A 23,282-nucleotide genomic window follows, 5' to 3' on the forward strand; every position below is an offset into this window, starting at 1 on the left:
ATTAATTCGTGTTTTCAATGTCGAAAACTTTGGATGATATTAAGTTAGAGACTTAGCTTCTTTAAATGTATAAACTGTTGATTGAAACAAAACGGAAAGAGAAATAAAAAACTTTTCGTAGACCTTAGTCACATACAGTTTTAAATTCACGATGGGAATTTGAAGGGATGTCAACCAAGAACTGTTACCCCGCCCCTGCTCTGCTCTCTATCCGATAAGATCCGTTACTAAAGTAACTACCCCCTCCCACCCCTAGTTGAATTAGATTACAATTTCACCGTCCTAATAATCACCGGTCAGAGCGTTTATATTTTAGTCAACATCGCCCAAAGCATTCCCTTTCGGTCACCTGTGCCATATTTTGCAACTTTTTTTTTTTTTGTTTTTGATTTTTTTTGATTATATGTAAAAAGTACAATGTACAAAGTCCTAATATCAGTAATGATAAGGCAAAAGTTAAATACAACACGTCAAAAGTAATGTGTCAAATGGCAAATGTTTTATTGTAAAATGATGTTTTTCGACGTGCCAACATTTTACATTTCTCTCAATCTGATTAAAATACAGATCTATATTTCGTTTCGTTCATGTGTTCTTTGGATGGCCTACTCTACATGAAGATTTGAAAAGTTGTACTCGAAGGTCGTGTTAGGGGTCGTAAGAGCGGATTTTGACCCTATGACGTCAGACATTGATTAATCAATAAGCGTTGGCGTTTCTAGTGGTTTACCCAAAGCTCTGTGCATGGCACGCCAAAAAGTCGCTGTAACAAACTATTTCATTGGCTTGTCCACCACTTCAACCAAAACGGTAATATAACAACTCTTCCAGATCCTATTGTAGTAAAGACAAGTAAAACGAAATTTTAACTATAAAAAAACGAAACGAAACAGGATCTGTGTTTTAATCAGATTGCATTTATCTCATTACGTTTAACATTTATGCTCTGTCGCATCTCATTAATTCCCCTTCGTGCTTTATACATAGCATCTTACGCACAGCACTATCGTTGATGTTATGCAAATATAGGTATCACGTGACTTATTAACATATATGGACACGACGCTGAGGTCAACCTGGCACACTATAAGCCAGCATGCAATAAGGGTATTCACCACACGATAAGAGGAAATCAAGCTGACAAAGTATAAGAAATTCGCTGGACGACCGTGACTGCAACGAAATCTCGTGGTTGGTAAGGCTAATGTAGGGTACCAGAATCTGCCGAGGTTTGCCGAGTGAGGCTAATCCGACAAATAAGATAAACTGAAAGTATAGTCTATTTTTAGAATTTTTTGTGTACTGGCTTATAGTGTGTCAGGTTGATCTCGGCTCCGTGTTCATATATGTTAATAAGTCACGTGATATCCTATATTTCCATATCAAAGATAGTGCTGTGTGCAAGATGCTATATGTAGAATGCGTGAGGGACAAATGAGATGCGACAGAGAGCAAAAATGTAATGTGTGAAATGTAAAATGTTGACACGTGAAAAAATCAGTAGTTTTCAATAAAACATTTGTCATTTGACGTTTCACATTTAACTTTGGTCTTACGAGGTAATTTGACTTTATCGTTACCGGTATTAAGACTTTGTACATTGTACTTTTTATACGTAATCAATAGAAAAGACATTTTAGCAGAGAATTTATTATTGGCAGCAATACCCTTCCTTATATATGAACTATATAGAAGGGGGTGGGGGCATCGAGCAGAACGAGTGGGGACTACTATTATAAAGGATTTGCACCTACGGGACACATTAAGACGGACATATGGACAATTAATTCCAAAATGCACACAGAACTTTTGTTTTTTCGTCCTATCCGAACGACTGCACACCTTTCCTTGCCAGTCCCTCCATCCTGTACCACTAACAGGGGGAAACTACGAAGGAAAGTCACGGGGAATATTTTCGGCTAACATTGGGATCCAACCCCGAACCTCCTGGAAAGTAAGTCAACGACTTACTCAGTGAGCCACCTATGACGTAACGCTTGTCATTGCGTCCCCATAACTTACTTTTAGATCCTGTTTAAATGACATTTCTTCATTTGCTGAATTGTAATAGTTTATGTAAGTGTACAGTGCCTAGCATAAAATATCGTGATATCATACATTTATTGCATTTCCCTGAGGGTGCATACAGGTCACAGTTCTATGGAATACAATTACTGCTATTTAGGCTTCTCTAGTCATTATCAAGCGACGACGTTTCGACTAGGCTTCTCTAGTCATTATCAATAAGCAGTAACTGTATTCCATAGAATTGTGATCAGTCCTGTATATTGCAATTCAATTACTAAGTTCCATTGAAACAATTTACATTGTGTGTGTGTGTTCAACTGTCGACTAAGTGCAGGTCACAATTAAATTGCCAAGTGACCTATGTAACTGTACAGCGCCGGATTAACCATGGTGGGAGCCCTAGGGCCTTGAGTGTGCGGGGGCCCCCAACCTAAAACATGTGATCAGAACTTAAGCAGTATTACGTTCCTCGATTGGACGGCAGAAAAAAGAAAAAAGTACGTACGGCAGTGGCGGCGCCCCCCCCCCCCCCAACTAATATTAGAAAATAAAAAAACAGTATTGGTGATGCGTTTCGGTAAATCAATACCTTCTCCGGCGATTAAATCCAAGATCACCACTGAGTCATAGACTTGCATGTTGTTGTAGAGTCTGAGTGATTTCTTATCTTACCGAACCCACCCTGCTGTAAACCTATAAACAATAACACGCGAACCACTTGAGAAGTGTTTTTTACGATCCTCAAAGTTTTTGGGAATATGTTCGATGCGGCGAACAATATACACTCACTCAGTTCGTTTGACATCGCCCTCTGTTCGGATAAGCTGGTGATGTGGAACACTATCTGGTCAGCTCTATTTATCTCGACGACCGTGTCTGAAATACTTCCAGGCTGCATTTCCGGCAGTCTATATCTCAAAATATCGTGGCGAAAATATTTATTCACTTTGATTCACTCACTCCGTTCGTTTGAAACTTTCCTCTCTGGGCGGATAAACTAGTGATTTGGCGACAGGTGGTATATGGTAAGCTCTATTTATCTGGTCTATCAGCGCCTGAAATACTGCCAGACTGCATTTCCGGCAGTCTATTTTTCAGATTTCCGGAGGCTACGTTGAGGTTCGAAAGTCCGTTCGTTTGACACTTTCCTCTATGGGATCGGATAAACTAGTGATCAGGCGACAGACGGTATCTGATCAGCTCCATTTATCGCGACAATCGGTGCCTGAAAACTGTTTAACAGCACTTCCGGCAGTCTGTTTTTTCAAAATTTTCTTGGGAAGGTCTCCAATACCCTTCGTATGGAATCGCTACTTTGTCGCTCATGGCGGGACTTCGTTTAAACTAGTGATCAGGCGACGGACGGTATCTGGTCAGCCCTATTTATATCGACGGTCGATGTCTGACCGAGTACAGTGAGACAGCATTTCCGGCAGTCTATTTTTCAAAATTTTCTTGGGGGGGGGGGGGGTCCCCTACCCCCAGTAAACACTTTGGCGCACGTGAGTGGGCTTCGTCAAGGTTCGCAAGTCCGTTCGTTTGACACTTTATCTCAACGATCGATCAGTGCCTGAAATACTGCCAGACTGCATTTCCGGCACCCTGTTTTTCAAAAACATCTTGGGGAGCCCCCACCCCCACCCCTAGTTGAAGCTGTGCATTTGCCCCCTTAACCATGGACCTTTGCCCCTCCAACCACCGGTGGCTGGCTCCGCCACTGACGTTCGGAGATCACCATTGACATTTTTGAAGTTACCTTGATTCCTCCTTCTAAGGAGCACAACAATTTGTAACCGAACTATTGCCGCGTTTTCTAGATAAACATTTCCCGCTAAATAGACAAATAACAGAAACACGGATACCAGTCGAAAGTACGACCCGGCAGCGCCGAATTACACTGAATTTTCGGATATCAACCGCATCACGGCCCCACAATGGATGTAAGGGGTCCCAATGTCCAGGATTTTGAAAATTCGACGAAGTGCCTGGGCTAGGGCCCCATCAATGCCACTAGCATATGGGGTCCTCGGTCCGACCATGCTCAACATCGCTGGTTGCGCAACTGAGATTTTTTTGTAGGGGTGGGGGCTGATGTGGGGGGGGGGGGGGGGCTGGGGCCTGAACCGCACCGCGCCCCGTGGTTAATCTGGCGCTGTTACAGTATCAGTTAAAAAGACAAATTAATGAAATGAAGTGGGTTTAACGTCCTATCTCCGACTGGGCTAAAGAAAACAGGCTAATTAAGACGGGCATACGGCAATCGCTATGAGGGAAGTTTGTCCTGGACAGCGGCACTACGGCCTACTCTTATATCGAATTCCCAAACGTTGTATAATCCTATTTTGCGTCATGGTCGGCTATGTGCTACATGAAATATAAATATAGGCACATTAATAAACTTTAAAAGAAAATTATTGGCAAGAGACAAATCATTCGAGACTACGGGCACCTGTTTCCTATATGACGTCACGCACAGCAACAAAAAGTTGTTTACATCATGGCGTCTTATGTCTTCCGGTTTGTTAATTTGCGGTGAGAAGTTTGTATATTTTGCTTGATTTAGTGTTTTTTCGATCGTTTTAAAATGCCAGGTAAAAAGAAACCTAAAGGAAAAAAGAAAGGAAAGAAAGCGACAAAAAGTTCAGCTGTTTCACAGAAATCAACTGATGTTTTACAGCCGGAAGCCATTTCTCAACCTATTCTTCCCCGAGAAAAAGTAAGTTCAGTTGCCTATAATATAGATGTTTATGGCTATATATTTCTCAAATTGTATCAATATTTACTATTCTATGTTCTAAGCTACAAATTGTCTAGAATGCTAAAGAAGGAAAGTGATCTAACTCTAGAAATGGTTCCATTGGTAGATAACAAACCTTACCTCTCAACCCTCCGTGTTTCGAGATAAGAGATGATGCTATTACCTTCAATGTAGCACATGCGGGAGCGATTCGCACCCGGCAATTGTAAACAAAATTGACAATATTTTTAATCAAAACAACGATTGGTTATTGTTATTTATAATATTTCTGCCACACCCAACTACAATTAAGCATATAATCCTACCTGAAATGGGTACAAATCCCCTCTTTTTTAATCAAAGCGACAGTAGATTGCTTTTTCCGATATTTTAAATTTACGTCTGTAACACATACATTAATATAGAAATTGAGTTTGCCACTTGGAACTAAAGGCATCCAATCAGAGCTAAAAACAAGCACATCAGTATATCTCAGCATTTTTAGTTACGTTCTCTTAGCTAGGGGATTGGTAGAAATGGTTCCACTACTGATGTCTTCCACCTTACTCCAGCCACAGTAGTGGCTCATCCTACAGAGTTCCTTTGCGCAATTTTTTTAGTCAAATGACTACATAAAGGTTACTGGCCTATAGCTCCCTTAATTTACACATAAACTGACCCAAAACAGTACTGCACATAGCTTAACATATAATAAATCAATTCCCATTGAAATAAAGGTGAAGCCTTACCACATCATTATATGATATAATGAAACCCAACTGCTATGCAAAATTTCAACTGGCCAGTGTCATGGCGGCTTGTGTAATACGTCATTACAAGAAACATCGCTATGCAAATGTAGAACGCATAACCACAAAGAAAAACTGTTTAGTAACTATTTTAGTGGTCCAGTCTTCACTATTTGTCATAGAATTACTTATTCCAATACAAACTGTAATGATATGTGTTGACAATTGTGCGTTTGAACCTATTTGAACTTGCGTAAGGAGTCTTAGACTGTATAAATTGTAACGTTAAACACACAGTTTAACGTTACAAGTATAGTAACTAGGGGGTTGGATGGCAGAATGGTTAGGCATAAGGTTTATCATTGATATTTCTCTTCTTTCTAACTTAAAATGTCCGCCCAGCCAGAAATAGCATATGCATTCTGCCGCACGTGATCATACGTCACGATCCATATATGGAATTCATGTCCATATTTATATGCTAATATTTTCCCGTTAGAATAACTTGTAGCAATACTTCTTTATAAGGAAAGCGATAAGCGGGGTTAATGCGTCGTGATATTTGGCGAGATTTCACCTGGGTGATGTCATGACGTCCTGTACATCATTTGAAATATCGCTTCGAAAATGTAGAATGCATTACCACAAAGAAAAACTGTTCTTTACCTATTTTAGTGGTCCAGTCTTCACTATTTGTGATACAATTACTTATTTCAATACAAATTGTGATGATATGTGTTGAGAATTCTGCGTTGGAAGCTATTTTTACTTGTGCAAAGCCTCTTAAACTGTATCAATGGTAGCGGTGAACACAAGTAGGCACTTTAGGTCATAAGGTCTATCATTGATTCAAGTGGCATGTTTTCGATTCCCAGCATGTGTACATCATGACAATTGAAGGATTAGTGTCACCCGCCCGGCTGTGTGATTTTCTCTGCATCCTACAGTTTGCTCCCACCACTGCTAAAGACCCCTACACGAAGTCAATTATTGAAATACTGTTAATGTACTGTACCATAATGCTGGTCTCGAAATGTCCTGGTTTGTGTCGAGTGCATGTTATCCCCTTGCAGTCATCGAAATTATGATGTTTTTATTCTATTTATATCAGCTGATTGATCTACTGACATCGAATCCAGTTGATGAAAAAGAAGTTCATGGTAACAAAGTATCAACAAGAGTTCTTAAAGAATTAACACCACAAGAAATTCGTGATTTGAGGATTGTTTTTGATCTTTTTGACATTAACAATGATGGGTGAGTTATGAGTCCAATCAGAAATCTTTAAATGCTGAGTAAAGTTCTTGAAAATAATACCCAAATTTCAGTATTAAATTTTTCTGCAGAAAGCCATGCCAAGACCAAGTTACAGGGCCTGGAAAATGAAAAAACAGGCTTTAGCCTCATCGGGTAACAGTGAATAGGACCTGAGGAACATCCTGGGATGTGTGAAGTGATACCCCTCTCCTTAAATCATTTCCGATACTTTACATAGATAATTACTATTTAAATGTACAATATGTTCATTCATTGTCTAATACTGTTGTACACATTGGCCAATCCGATTAAAATACAGATCTATTTTTAGTTTCGTTTTTTTTATATTTCGATGGCCTCCACTACATGAAGATCTGACAAGTTATAGTGGGAGGTCGCGTTAGGGGTCATATGAGCGACTTTTGACCCTATGATGTCAGATATTTGATTAACCAATCAGTGTTGCAGTATTCACTGCAAATGTCTACCCACATTTCCGTTCGTCGCACGACAAGAACTCGCTGCAACAAACCATATCATTGACCCATCCCCCGTATCAACTAGAACGCGGGTTGTATATCAACTCTTCGAAATCCTAGTGTAGTAAAGACAAGTAAAACGAAATTTTGGACTATAAAAAACGAAACGAAAAAGGATCTGTATTTTAATTAAATTGAACAGTAGGGGGAATGGGATGCACCTAAAATATTCCTTGACATTGGAATTTTGTTGAATAATAGGCGAAAACGCTGCTGTCTGGACAAAATTCACTATCCTGGCCCAAAAACATAAAAAAAAACATATTTTAGTCTCAAAATGTTGTCTAGACTCTCAACTCCATTCCTGCCCTTGTTTTTAACAACACAAATTGAGGTGCACATAAAAGATCCCTTGGCTGTAGGAGTTCGATATACAAGTAGGCTGTAGCGTCGTTGTCCAAGCAAAATTTCCCTCATGGCACACTGTATGGCATAAGCCCGTCGTTTTTAGCCCAGTCGGAGCAGAATAGTAGGATGTCATACCCCATTTCATTTCATTTCATTTTTTTTATTTTGTAGATTTATTGGATCTGCGGAGCTCCGCCGAGCATTAAAGGCACTAGGATTTAAAATATCCAAAATAGAAGCTCAAAAACTTATTGTTGACTCAAGTGCTAAAGGAATGAGGTAAATTAATTTACACCTGATTATCAAATTTAGTTGTGGTTCAATATGTTCATGACAGGGTTGCTATTTCAAACTTTTGTACTTCAGACATTTTTAGTTGGCGATAATAACACAGAGTCCAGAATTAGGTTGTTGTCTGCTTCAGGAAATAAGGTCAATAAGCTTCTGTTCCGTTTAATGGACTTAAAGATACATTATGGGAGATTAGATAAAGAGCTGGCAGTTCTCACTATAATGGTTAAAAATTAGATAATGTAAAGGGAATTTGCTGAAAATTTCAGTCAAATTGATCCACTATGAACTGTGATTTTAGCGATTGAATATTCGGCTGAGCCTCGATCATCATTACTAAAGTCGGTGCAATAAAAAACATAGTCTCGATTATCCATTTTATTATTAAATTATGAATGGAAGTCGAACAGCAAATCGAAACCTAATCCAATAAACATCGCAGGCTAGCCATGACATCAAGAGTTGATTATGATCTGGATAAGTTAATTAATGTCTAATTAAACATACATTATGCAAGAGCTAAATCTGTCTATTGCAGGTCTTTCGTTAGGCCTAAATTATTTATTAGACATTAATTAACTTATCTAGACCATAATCAAGTCTAGATGGCCTCGCTAGCCTGCGATCTTAAGTGGATTGTGAGCTGATTTACTGCATAACTTTCCTTCTCGATTAAACGATTAAATTGATAATCGAGACTATGCTGTTTATCGTACTGACTTTAGTAATGAAGACCGAGGCTAGGCAGGAATTTCATTCGCTTAGTTTTCGGTTCATAGTGGATCAATTTGAATGAAATTTTCAGCAAATTGCCTTTACGTTAACTAGTTTTTAACTATTATAGTGAGAACTGCCAGCTCGTTATCGAATCTCCCATAATGTCTAATTAATAATTTATATAACATTTAAGGCCTAAAGAAAGACCTGCAATAGGCAGATTTAACTCTTGCATAATGTATGTTTAAACTAGAACTATTTCTTATGTTTAAGTAAAGAGATGAGTCTTTGGTCTCTTTTGAATTCTACAATAGTTCCTTCTTCTTTCACATGTTGAGGTAGCTTGTTCCACAGGACTGGTCCTGCTATAGAGAAAGCCCTATCATCACACGATACAAGATTTGTTCTTGGAATATCAAGTTGTTGTATATTTGACAACCTGTTGTTTTTTGATGGGATTTTATTTGAATAAGGTCCTAGAGATAGCTTGGAGCTGTGGCATGAAGACATTTGTATATCAACAGTAAAATCTTAAATTCTACATGTTTCCTCACTGGTAGCCAATGAAGTTCCATTAGAATTGGTGAAATATGATCATGAATTTTGGTTTTATTATACAAATATTTAGATTTTCGTATTTAATTCCTATATCAGCTTCTAGTTCACTTCAGTAATATTCCTCAACAATAACCTCCCTTCGTTCATACAATAGAAAACGAAATCGAAACATTCCATGATATTTTAAAATTACATTGGTTGTTTAAGCACTCATAAAAAGACATAGCCAATTTCCGTGTATTATCATGTCTGATTTGGTGTACATGACCGTTGACATGTATTTCTTCCCAAAATCAACCATTTTACTGGTTATTTTGTTGTCAGCATATTCAATTATATTATTCATTTTAGATATATAAGCAGCATATTGAATTAATACTACCCATTATAAATAGAAGCAGCATAGTAAATGATAATTACTTTTTAATTTTGATACAAGTATATGATATTAACCTACCCAAAGTTGATATGACAAAAAACTTGCGGGCAAAGCCCAAGTGTTCTCTATCATATCAATCCGAGGGAGAGAAGGTTTATATCTGACATATAAAACGTCATAGTTTTAATCACTCTTAAATTAAATGGACTCTTCCATTAAAACTCAACAATGATTGGATAATTGCTCAATAGTTTCCACCAAATAACGAAAATTACCGAATTAATCATGTGAATGCACGGGTGTGTTCTTGTTTATACCTTGTCGCCATTTCAGAGTAAATATAGGTTCATTTGAATTGAACGCAAAAACAAAGTGGATAGTAATACGTTATCGGACGAATAATCAGAAAACAACAGATTGACAATGGAATAGATGTGAATGCAAATTCCGACATAAGGCTGAAGAAAATTTGGATCAAAAGGCAATTTTGTCCCACAATTATGACAGTGAACCTTGAAGGTTTACGGTATGGTCAGAGAAGGATTTTACCGACTGTGTTAAGTGGACTGTACCCAAAAATACTTTACAAAGGAACTCTTGGACTATAAATACTTTACAAAGAAACTGTTGGGCTATAAATACTTTACAAAGGAACTCTTGGGCTATAAATACTTTACAAAGGAACTCTTGGGCTATAAATACTTTACAAAGGAACTCTTGGGCTATAAATACTTTACAAAGGAACTCTTGAGCTATAAATACTTTACAAAGAAACTCTTTGGGCTATAAATACTTTACAAAGGAACTCTTGGGCTATAAATACTTTACAAAGGAACTCCTGGGCTATAAATACTTTACAAAGGAACTCTTGGGCTATAAATACTTTACAAAGGAACTCCTGGGCTATAAATACTTTCAAGCCTTATAGTGTGTGGAGAAATAATCGAAATGTGGATGAAAAGAAAATTCATTTAATTCGTGATTTCTGCGTATTGTCTTGTCTGTAGATTTGTTTTGTGTAAATTATATGTGGTGCAGTCCTCCTGCACTTACTATTAGACATGGATAACCGATCTAAATATGCTAATAAGTATGCCGCCTATTTCGGTGCTGAATGCTACAAACTGTAACATAACAATTTTTAATTGTCAAAAGAATAAAATTTTATTTGTGTTCTTTGTATTATTTCGCTCATCAACGTCATTAGCGGTTGATATGAACCGAATATATCAACCTATGGTGACGTCATGACAGGTTGATATGGGATATAACTGCTATACACATCAAAGAAAAAAAACTACCACCAGTTGTATATATAACTTTAAGTCCCTCAACGTCATTTGAGGTATTTTTAATCCCATGCAAACTAGAATATTGTGATTAAAGAAATATTAATCTTAAAATGGTTTGATTCCAATCGGTATTGCCCATTTTATCTTTGTCATCTATATAAATAAAATAAAAATGTGTATGTATATTCACCCATCACGCTTAGTTGCCGTCTTCCACCCCCACATATGTGGTATCAAAGAGCATAACCCTGTAAATGTTTTAAGCCATCAAATTTGGGCCCTTGGTGAATGACGCTTCATCACTGTCTCAACCCCTACATGTGATATCAAATTAACCAGCAAATTTGGGCCCTGGGAAAATTTGGGCCCCGGACAAATTTGGGCCTGGACAAATTAGGGCCCCTTGCAAATTTGGGCCCAGAGTGAATTTTGAACCCTTGCGAATTTGGACCTCAGGTATCCTGCTAGATACTGATAAAATTCTGTTGGATACGTACATCAGACTGTCTATTTGATATGTATCTCACGGTAATGTCCGAAATGAAATGGGTTTTACCTTGAGTATTTTTAACTGTTTAACGTCCTACTTTTCCTAAAAAGTCATTAAAAAATAAATAAATATCTATAAAAACATATATATAAAATATGAATATCCAATATATCAGTGAAAATGAATAAATATATATAATATCAGTCAAACCAGTAAAAATATAAATATTTATGAAACCAGTAAAGTAAGAATACCTATAAACTAGTGAAATATAGACATAATTAAAAGAACCAAAACATCATATGATGTCATATAACGACAGTAGCATTCATAACAGAAAGTATAAAACAAAGCTGTTATTAATACAACAGGTCATGAGGCTGTCATAAACGAATGTTATGTGAGTGATAGAATAGACATTTTAATAACAAATTTGATATGGTTTATTTTTGATACAAGGTGACTTGCATAAACTGTCATTTAAATCTTATTATTAATAAAAGCAAGCTTTGTGTATCTTCATCATATCTTGGAGTAGGGCTAGATCTATTTGTTAAGGCCAACTCAAGATTTCCTCAAGGTCGCTGAGATGTATCTAAGGTTAGGGCACGTGATTGGCGAGATTGTAGATTAGGTTTAAGAATTTGGGGGAGAGGTTAAGTCTCCACATAAGCACTGACCTAGGATGATGAAAAATTAGTTCATGATATTTCCTAGTTTTATTAAAAATACATACAATACATTAGATTTATATACAAAGGCGTTTTCACTGTTTTTTGGTGTAGGTGGCACTGATATCTTACTTGGATGGTGCTTCTGGTATTCTGGTATTATTGTTTCTGAAGAAAAAAGAAAATAAATTTGAGGCTCTCGGGAGAGAGCCACATTAGTGTGTTTCCTACTACGAATTGGATTTTCTAAAAAAATCGTGTTTGTTCCACATCACCAGGTTAAGGCTAGGGATTCTTATATCTAGTTGATTTTATTTACTAACGGTTAAGGATAGGATTTGATATATGGTTTGTTTTGGGTTAGGGTGGAGACTGGTCTTATTTAATCTAATTTACTGTGCACTAGGTTGTTGTTCAGATTTTTATTTTTAGAATATGCAATTATAAGTTTCTGTGTGAATATTTTCGGGTGATTTTCTTGGAGATCAGTATAGTGTTTTCTGATGATTTTGGATGCACTTGCTGCTGTTGCGCTAAACGGAGCTACAAAAGGGGCTATTGTGCTAGCCCTGTTTACATCTTGTGACCTTTGACCAGACTTGAAGTTAGCCTTATGAAATAGACCTAAGACCTGGTGTAGATTATTTAGATACAAGAGTGTTGTATAACCAGGCCTATTATTTCAGTGATATTTATTAGACCTGACTAGCGATGAAATTTATCACCTGGAGAACGTACCATAAATTTAGAATTTTAAAGATTTTTACTTTAAAACAAAAATAAATACAGTTAAATTTCTGATTTGATGATCCTTAATAAACAAATTACCGGTGTGTCAAAAATTGATGGACTGACAATATTTTGAAGTGAAATCTCTGATCAGAACTGTTCTACCATAATCACTATACAATTTAGTTTTGTAGATATACAAATTATGGAAGCTGTAATTTAGCCCAATATGATTAATAGGTAGGGGGTGTTATGTATTTTAATTATTGCTGATTTACGAGGCTCATTTTGATTAATATTGATTAATGTTTTATTTTTATTAATGTTTTAATTGTAATTTTGATTAATGTTTTATTTTGATCTTGCATAATGCATGTTTTATAGAGTGGAGGGGGAAGGTATTTTAACCCTTGTTGGTTCACGTTGTGAGAATCACATAGCAGGTATCAAGGGGTCCATATGGACCCCAGTTATAATTCAAAGTTTTTACGTACAGATATATTTGAATTAAAAGGCAGCGGTTTAGTTTTTATTTGTATTCATATTTGACAACTGAAAAACAACTAAATTATTATACAAAAACATTTTAGTGACATTTGGAAAAGATTTAATAATTCTCACAAAATTGCTACTTTGTGTACTATGTGATAAAGGGGTTAAATGGCAATTCACGCTTGATACAAAAACCATTGAATATTTGGAATTCATCATTTAATTTTTGATATTTGTAACATGTAGATGTTAAAAGAGAGAATACTCTGGCATACACAATATGGTATCAGGCAGCAAAAACATTAGCAAAATCCCTTCAAGCGTTGGGCCTGATTTGCATGTAACATAACTCTGCATGTGGGAAGCAGATGAATACCGAACTCTTCGCTACATGTAAAAATGTATAGGAAACAAAGTCACTAAATTTCAGAAAGCAGTGCCCAATAGTTATTACAAAACATTATAAAACATGTGCATTGGGTCCATGGAGACCCCACGTGCACCGACAAGGGTTAATTATTGCTGATTTATAACGTTCATTTTGATTAATTTTGATTAATGTTATAATTGTAATTTTGATTAATGTTTTATTTAGGTCTTGCATAATGCATGTTTTATAATTTATAAATGACATTTTTAGTTGATTCTTTGATTGAAGCACACGAAAACCCGTTGTTGCATGGGTGAACACTGAAATCTTGAAGGCCATAGCAAACTCTTATAAAAAACATACTGGAAATCAGTATGGTTTGTGCCAGACAGACTGTGACCCACGAGAAATAAGCCATAATATGAAGAGTCATAATCAATCATTAATATTATTTGATGTTTTCAGTTTAATAACCTTCACAGAATTTCTAGAAACAGTGATAGATCGACAAGGCGATACCAGAGATATTTATGATGAAATTTTAAAGGGTTTTAAAATGTTTGATATTGGTAAGTTTAAAATGTTTGATATCGATAAGTTTTAAAATGTTTGATATCAGTCGATAAGTTTAAAATGTTTGATATCAGTCAATAAGTTTAAAATGTTTGATATCAGTAACTTTAAAATGTTTGATATCAGTAAATTTAAAATGTTTGATATCAGTAACTTTAAAATGTTTTTAAATGTTTGATATCGATAAGTTTAAAATGTTTGATATCAGTAACTTTAAAATGTTTGATATCAATAAATTTGAAATGTTTGATTTCAATGAATTTTAAATGTTTGATTTCAATGAATTTTAAATGTTTGATATCAGTAAGTTTAAAGTGTTTGATATCGGTTAGTTTATAATTAAAATGTTTGATATTGGTTAGTTTAAAATGTTTGATATTGGTTAGTTTAAAATATTTGTAAATTTTAAATGTTTGATATGGTAAGTTTAAAATGTTTGATATCAATAAATTTGCAATGTTTGATATCAGTAAGTTTTAAATGTTTTATATCAGTTAGTTTAAAATGTTTGATATCGGTTAATGTTTGATATCGGTTAGTTTAAAATGGTTGATATCGATATATTTCAAATGTTTGATATCGGTTAGTTTAAAATAGTTGATATCAGTTGGTTTAAAATGCTTGATATTGGTTACTTACACATTATTGATATGGTTAGAAATGAATTGAAATAGGGTTTAATGTCCTACTGTTCTGCACCGACAGGGCTAATGAAGACGGGCATATGCTATACAGCCTGGACAGCGGCAGAACTGCCTATTCTTATTTCGAATTCCAACTGTCACTGGACCACGGTTTTTCTTACAATCTGAAGGACTATACGCTGTCCCTTGCTAGGCCCTCCGTCCTGCACCACTGACAAGGGAGTACCATGCCCAAAAATCCTGATGAACACACGGATCGAACACAGACCTCCAGGTTAGCAAGTCAACGTCTTACTCACTTAGCTATCGTGGATTCGGGTATGTTTAAAACGTCAGCTAAGTGGGAATGCCCCTGGATAACTAACTACAAGGTCCCTGTCACAGTATTGGCCGACAAAAGTTCCTTATCAGTGGTACAGTATGAAAAAGCATCTAGTTGTTCAGATGGTACAAAAAAATCAAGGTCTTGTGTACACATTGGTGGGTACAATCCTTGGCAGATGGAATCAAAGAAGAATCGGCTGAATGGCCACTGTCCAAATATATTGTAACAATGTTTTGTGTTTTATTTTAGATGAAACTGGTTCCATTTCAATTGATAATTTAAGAATAGCTTGCCAGGATACAGGACTGAAATTTACTCAGAAAGATTTAGAAGAAATGATCGTGGAAGCTGACATAAATGGCGATGGTTTGATTGATCAGTCTGAATTTATACGAATTATGTTACAGACCAATCTCTTTTAGATTTAAGATGCACTGATTGTCATTGAAGGGAGTGTTAGTTAATCCCTAAGGTCTGGCACAGGGCCGTATTTAGCGGGGGTGCAGGGGGTACATTGCACCCCAGAAAAATAATGTGCCCCCCACCCCATCCAAAAAAACAAAAATTATTTGACAATCTTTCAGTTATAAAATAATACACTTGATTATGATCACACAGTGATGCTCTTAAGGCACTGATCAGTCGATCGGTTTTAAGGGCGCCCACATGCCAATGGGTTCATTTGCCCTGATCGAAACTTTCTTATATCACATACGTGGAGGCTATGGTGCCCCACCACTCTGCTGCACCCCCACTTTTAAAATCCTACATACGGCCCTGGTCTGGCAAACTACAATAAAATGAAGATAAGTCTGAAAATGTTGTATTTCCACTCAGTATTCACAAAAATATGATAAATTGAGAACCTCCTTTGAACATTGGGTAAAATGTTTTGATCATCCTCTTTTTCCTCCAATTTAAGCCAGGAGATTATCTATAGTGGATATTTTGGTTTTGTTTTGTAATAAAATGTTGTATACTGTGGCAGTAGAATGGCTTGTCTATGTTTTGTAATAAAATGTTGAATACTGTGGTAGTAGAATGACTTGTCTATGTATTGTTTGGCTGCATTGTCTCAATCAGATCATGTTGGATTATACCTGGATATGTCTTTTAAACTAGGGGGGTTGGATGGCCGAATGGTTAGCACATGCGTGCTGTATCATAAAGCCTGTCATTGAGTCAACTGGCGTGGTTTCGAATCCCCGGTTGTACGTGACAAGGAGTAGGGTTGCCTGTCCAACCTCAGGGGTTTTCTCCGGGTCCTCCGGTTTCCTCCCACTGCTAAAGACCCCTATGCGCAAGCAAATTATTGAAATAAAATTAAACCATATGTTAGTCCCGAAATGACCTAGTTTGTGTCGAGTGGACGTTAAACCCGATTTCTTTCTCTCTCGTAGATGGAACAATGGTGTTGGATTTACCTATATGCTTGACTGACTGAAGCCTAGGGCCTCAATATCTTAGAAGCCTCTGTATATGGTGTACAATATGTTTGACACTGTCATAAACCTTTCTTACACACACTGTAGTATTAAACATCCTTCATCATGTTAAGTTTTTATACATCAGGGAACAAACCACTGTGGCTCTCAAATAAAATAACAAATAATCAAAATATAATATTTTTTATTATATCAATCTTAGTGTGTTAAATATGAATAAACAAATATTAAACTCTTGTCATAAACAACAAAATCAACATTTTATCATATAACTTCTCTATAAACCTACAACAACTTCATTTGTCTCATGGTTATAATAATTTCATTCTGAGTACAGAAAATTGTAAAATAAACCACAAATCATTAATATGGTCAAATTAATAATAAGGTTTTTCACAAACTTATATTTTGAAATTTAGCATCAAATTCCCTATTCGTCGTAATATGATATAAGGGGCTGAATGTAAAAAAGGGAATCCAGATTCGTATATTGACCAATAAATCTCACCCTTAGTAAGTGGCAATGTGCGTTAAAATTCCTTATACATTAATAAAACTGATTACAGTAAAACAGCATCTGATTACGGTAAAACAGTGTCTGATTACAGTAAAACAGCATTTGATTACAGTAAAACAGCATCTGATTACAGTAAAACAGCATCTAATTACTATAAAATAGCATCTGATTACGGTAAAACAGCGTCTGATTACAGTAAAACAGCATCTGATTACGGTAAAACAGCATCTGATTACAATAAAACAGGAATATTGAGATCAACATACGTTTACTGAGACATACTTCATCATAAAGCTTTTATTTCAAAATGAGTTTAACAAAACAATTAGCCTATCTAATACGGTTCAGCAGTTTCAATTTCAATATTGCTTTTTCTTTGCCACATTTACTACGCAGCAACGTACATGGGAACATGTCAGGTCTCCCAAATATGCCTACCAGCAGCAACGTTGCCTGTTCTCCTTTAAAATAAATGTCAACAAATCCTACAGGCAAAAAACACACTGAATGAACGTCCATTTGTTCGCTCATCGGGCTTAAAGTCCTCATCCCCTGATGGTGATATCACAGACAACACTGAATGGAAAGATAACTCCTCACCACAGTCCACATGAATTTGAAAAGAATCCATTAAAAACTCCGACTTCTTCAGAAATCGCAAGAATTCTTGACATACTTTTCTAACAACTTTTTACCCTTGCTCATTACTTAATAAATGAAATTAAAGAATATTATCTTTACTTAAAATAACCCTGGATGGGATTAACATTGAAGATCGTCCCAATATAGTTTAATAGATAGATGACAACCTATGTATTATGAACAAAATTACGTGATAAAATAAATATCGGTCAACTGATGTTCGGATAAATGTCATTGAGGAATAGTGGTGAAAATATATTCTGATCCATGGATTGAAAAATGACAACACAAGATGGATCAACAACAAACTTTCAAGATCACTAAAACAAGGGGGTTAAATAAAAATCAAGGGAGAGAATTCACTACTAAGTTCTCTTATTTTAATACACCTAGGGGGTACTCGATTGAACGTTTTGGAATTGAATTCTCTCAATCCCCCAAAATAGTCACAATCAAGTGAAATGGGGTATTTTGGGTTACAACGTATGCGTTGACTGAATAAGAAAATATCTCAACCATCATGCAGCCGAAACATATTGGTTGTGTTTAATTATGTCACGATTCTACTCAGACCAACTCTGTTGACGGGACTGACAGAACTGTGATAGGAATGAATTGCGCGTCACTCGTTTGCAATTCTGTCAATTCGGTACTGGAATGATGCATTATTTTCTGGTATGACTGACTATAACTGGCCTTTATAACCTATTAAATATTATAAATTAAATACATGTTATTAATATAAGGAATACAAATTCTTGGTTAAATTCTGTTATCATTTGGTTATGTTTTTTTACAGCCATTTATATCAGTCATTTTTAGGAAAAAATAACAATTTTACACACATAGGTTACATAAAGTAAAATAATGGGACTGATAAATAATAAACATTTCAGAATATTTTTCCACGAAATCATAATCAAATTGTATGCTATTATTTTCCACAAAATTTTGGAATATCCAACATTTTAAAGCAATGTTTAAAGAACATTTTAAGTACATCTATTGCAAATCTTAACATTTTTAAAAAGTACAAAAAAAAATAAAATTATAAATAAAGAACTACAAAAACCAAGCCTATTGGTTTCAGTGACTTAAATCAGAAAGACAATAAGATAATTATGTACATATGTATGGTTAGTAGGTAAATTTGAATTATATATAATATATACAGAAGATATATGTACATATGGTTCTCTACACCGCTATTGTCTGAACACTATCACAGACTTCTAGTACATGGATTACCTTCAAGTTTCTGATCATCATGCAAGGCAACAACAATACCGTGAAAGATGAAAAAGAATATTTGTACAATGAACTTGGTAGCAGCTTATAAGAAATTGTTTAATTAAAAATTCTACTTTGAGCAAAAATAATGACAAAATATGTTTATAATTAAAGAGTATGCTTATATGACTGCAAGCGTATCTCATGATAAAAAAAAAAACATCTGATAAGTGTCATTTACCAGTAGTTCTAGAGGTGATCAAATTTTTCCTAACCGTATTTTAATAATAAAATTTCATTCAAAAACTATCTACAAATATATATTTAAGTAGATAAAGTACAAGTACTTCTATGTTTACGGTAATATATATATATTCTAATCTAATTATCATATTTTAAAATAAATATAATTTATTAGTTCGAGTATTTCCACTACAAAATGTATTGAACATCACTGGGTTAACATAAATATAATTTATTTGTAAAATGGGATATAGGTTTACATATTCTTTTTCTGATTTTTAATTTTAAGTAGATAAACATTATCTATATGATATTCCATTTATAGAAATAAACAATTCATAATAATCTGATCGTCATTGTTCCAAGGATTTTTAATCCCTTGCCAATTACTATGTTGTGAAATATCAACAGAGAAAACCCACAAGGTTGGACAGGCAACCCTACTCCTTGTCATGTACAACCGGGGAATCGAAACCCCACCAGTTGACTCAATGACAGACCCTTTGATGCAGCGCAGCGCACGTGCTAACCATGAGAGAGAGATAGGGTTTAACATCCACTATATCTTCAAACAGTCATGAGAGTAGAGGGAGAGAGAGAGAGAGAGAGATGGGGTTTAACATCCACTATATCTTCAAACAGTCATAAATTTGCCCAGAATAAAGTAATTTGAATGAAAATTTCAATATATTTCATTGTCGATTTATGAACTATTATATATATCTCTTTATCTACATCTATAAATTAAACATACATTATGCAAGAGCTAAATCTGCCTGTTGCAGGTTTTTCTTTAGGTCTGAAATGTTTTCTAAATTATTAATTAGCCATATTTTAATTTAATTTCAAAATGGAGGAGCGAGACTTAGCATCGAACAACTAGTACTGTGGTTGCAATTATTACACACATCTTGTCAAACCTTTAAAGACTAATATCTTTACTCACAATAGAGTAATTGGAATAAAATTTTCAATATTTTCATTTTACATTAGCTATTTTTGAGCTATTAAAGCAAGAATGGTCATCTCTTTATCTACATCTTACATAATGTATCTTTAAAGGCTCAATACCACTCTTGTTGTAACTGAATAATATGTCCCAATCTTTATTCTGGTCAACAAATTGTACTATTTTACAATATTCCAATTAATTGATGATACAAATTTCATCTTAACACACCTAATTTAAAAAATTCAACTAAATGATTTGAAAAGCCTGACATAAAGCTTTTCAAATGTTACTTGGATTTAAAAATATTTTTGAACCCTTTGGACAAGTAAAATAGGATTAAATGGATAATTTACACAACAGGTAGGACACTAACACATCTAGTACTTAGAATAAGGCTATTTTTTATTTTCTGGAGCTGTCAACCCAGCAAGAGTGTTATTGTCCCTTTAAATATTAAACAACCACACTTGAGTACATTTCAGCCCTGATTAACCCGTGGATAATTTAGAAACAAATGACGATCAACACAGTTTCACAGACCCATTTTAGCACTGATTAACCTGTAGATAATTTATATGCAAACAACGACCAGAAACTTCAACCCACAGTTTCACAGTCTCAGTTTAAATCAATAAAATAATAAATGAATAAATTTATTTACATGTTTAATGTGTATTGTACGTCATTTATTTATATAAAGAGTATTACTGCTATAATTATTCATATAGTAATATTTACAACAAGACAAATTTGTTTCTTTGAGGTTGAACTTTTAAATTTTAACTCCACAAAAATTCAAACGATTGTAAAAACAGTGTTAATTTGCCTGAGGTTACAAAACGAGATTGTGGGCCAAAACAAAAAAGAAGAGAATCATTTAGTTTGTAAATGTTAGGCCACATCAATGGGGAATATTTGTTAAAACATTCCTTCTAATTTCTTCGGCAACAATACTTATATTTAAAAACAAAAATATATTTAGTTGCATTGTTCAAAAGCTTTAAATTCCAGATTTTTATATTTTGAAATTTAAAATAAAACATCTTTCATATGATTCAAGTGGCCATTTATTTATCAAGACTGACTCCATAGAGATGAAAATAAAATTGGTTTGGCCTTATCAAATTTCTCAAGTTACACAATTTAACAGATGATATGTTATAAAAGTGAAGTATCATCAAGTACAGTATGCAGTTTAATTGACAATACATAATAAATATCTCAGCCTATCAATCAAAATCAAAATACCAATCAGGTTATTTTTGTCTGTTTATGTAAATCAGCTTGATATAGTCCTATTATCATGAAAAATGTTTGTTTTATTATGCTTGTATGCACAATTTATTTATTTTCTATGCAAATTTCTGGGTTAAACGATATACGAGGCTAACAAATTTCGTGACTGAATAATTGTATCAATTTTTTTTTTTTTTTTGACACAATAAAAGTCTGAACAGGTGAAATCAAAAGCCCTATTTATTTCACTTATTGAAAACATGTATGTAAATGCCCCTGGAAAAGCGATATTTAAGCATTTCAGACGAAAACAATAAATTCTAAATTTAAATACTGGTAAATAACTGGAGAAGACTTAAAGGACACGACATGGATTCTATTTCTTAGAATATTTAAAATGTCTATAAAATGAAAGATTCCATGGTTAACATGACAAATGATTCTCTATATCCGTTCTCGGACAAGATATGGATTGGATTCTATTCTTAGAATATTCAAAATGTCTATAAAATAACAGATTCTGGATATGGATTGGATTTTATTCTCAGAATATTCAAAATGTCTATAAATTAACAGATTCCATGGTTAATATGAAAAATTGATTCTCTATATCCTTTCTCGGACAAGACATGGATTGGATTCTATTCTCACCATATTTAAAATATCTATAAAATTAAAGATTCTGCGGTTAATATGACAAATGAATATCTATATTCTCGTAATTGATGATGTTACGTTACTGTTAATTGTGTAGATTTCGGGAGCATTATGCTGTGGAATGTACTTGGGTTGCTGCTGTCCCAACACTTTCGCTCTGTGTCGGTCTTCAGCACGCTGCTTTTTCTCCATTTTCTTTAATTCTTTTTTCTGTTTTGAAGACAGTTGCTGAAAAGCAAAATCATCTACGTAATTATAAAGTTTCTAATTGTGATTTGAGTGAACTTGAATCCCTACAATGTTGTGAAAGCTTAATCTTGAAGGAGAGAGAGAGAGAGAGAGAGAGAGAGAGATGGGGTTTAATGTCCACTCACACAAACTAGGTCATTTTGGGACTAACATATGTTTTCTTTTTAAAATTTCATTTCAATAATTCGCTTGGGCATAGGGGTCTTTAGCAGTGGGAGGAGGAAACTGGAGGACCCGGAGAAAACCCACGAGGTTGGACAGGCGACCCTACTCCTTGTCACGTACAACCGGGGAATCTTAATCTTGAAGGAATATCATGCCAAAAATGGTTTAATATTCCATTCAGTATTTACAAACACATGATGAATTGAAATCTGTCAACATTCAGCATCATCCACAGATGATATAAATGGGATATGGTCAAAAGGAGTTATGGCACCATCTAAAATTTTGCTATAATCTTTTGATGGGCCTCTATTTAATCCCTCTAAAACCAAGCCGAGAGATTATCTACTGATGATATTTTTATTTTGTTTTGTTAATTAGAAGTTAAATAATCCAAATGAGTACAATTTAAACGTGGACTAGGGCGTGAAAAATTAGATATAGTTCGACAAATGTTAACGAGGATCAGCAGTTTTTCATCCCATCCAAATGACTAGATACTGTTCTTGCACCAACAGGGGGGTTGGATGGCCGAATAGTTAGTGCATGCGTGCTGTATCATAAGGTCTGTCATTGAGTCAACTGGCGTGGTTTAGATTCCCCATTTCTACGTGACAAGGAGTAGGGTCGCCTGTCCAAACTCGTGGGTTTTCTCCGGGTCCTCCAGTTTTCTCTCACTGCTAAAGACCCCTACCCCTAATATCTCTCTCTCTCTCTCTCTCCCTCGCAGGCCTTGATTTAACTGGGCCTGTCCAAC

General features: G+C 35.0%; 2 protein-coding genes across 3 annotated transcripts in view; one reads left to right on the forward strand and one right to left on the reverse strand.

The window, feature by feature from the left end:
* Window positions 1-4,501: 4,501 nt before the first annotated feature.
* Window positions 4,502-16,225, forward strand: LOC126827584 (uncharacterized). The gene is made up of 5 exons (XM_050557069.2): window positions 4,502-4,744; window positions 6,626-6,771; window positions 7,830-7,937; window positions 14,113-14,216; window positions 15,439-16,225. The coding sequence occupies exons 1-5, from the start codon at window positions 4,613-4,615 to the stop codon at window positions 15,609-15,611; spliced, it is 663 nt and encodes a 220-aa protein (XP_050413026.1). The 5' UTR covers window positions 4,502-4,612; the 3' UTR covers window positions 15,612-16,225.
* A 5,396-nt stretch (window positions 16,226-21,621) lies between these two features.
* LOC126827553 (OTU domain-containing protein 3) overlaps window positions 21,622-23,282 on the reverse strand; it is a 29,643-nt gene continuing 27,982 nt past the window's right edge. For both annotated transcript variants that reach the window (XM_050557022.2, XM_050557024.2), the window contains one exon: window positions 21,622-22,339. In XM_050557022.2, the coding sequence (XP_050412979.2) occupies window positions 22,163-22,339 (177 nt within the window). In that variant the 3' untranslated portion in view covers window positions 21,622-22,162. The remainder of the gene's footprint in view (window positions 22,340-23,282) is intronic.

This window comes from Patella vulgata, chromosome 7 (assembly GCF_932274485.2).
Source record: "Patella vulgata chromosome 7, xgPatVulg1.2, whole genome shotgun sequence".
Taxonomy (NCBI): Eukaryota; Metazoa; Mollusca; class Gastropoda; family Patellidae; genus Patella; species Patella vulgata.

What these genes read in the sequence shown, in the direction of transcription:
- LOC126827584 (XM_050557069.2), top strand. Translation starts at nt 4,613, where the DNA reads ATGCCAGGTAAAAAGAAACCTAAAGGAAAAAAGAAAGGAAAGAAAGCG. An exon ending in TTTGACATTAACAATGATGG is followed by an intron (nt 6,772 to 7,829) that starts GTGAGTTATGAG and finishes TTTATTTTGTAG; the next exon opens with ATTTATTGGATCTGCGGAGC. An exon ending in TTTTAAAATGTTTGATATTG is followed by an intron (nt 14,217 to 15,438) that starts GTAAGTTTAAAA and finishes GTTTTATTTTAG; the next exon opens with ATGAAACTGGTTCCATTTCA.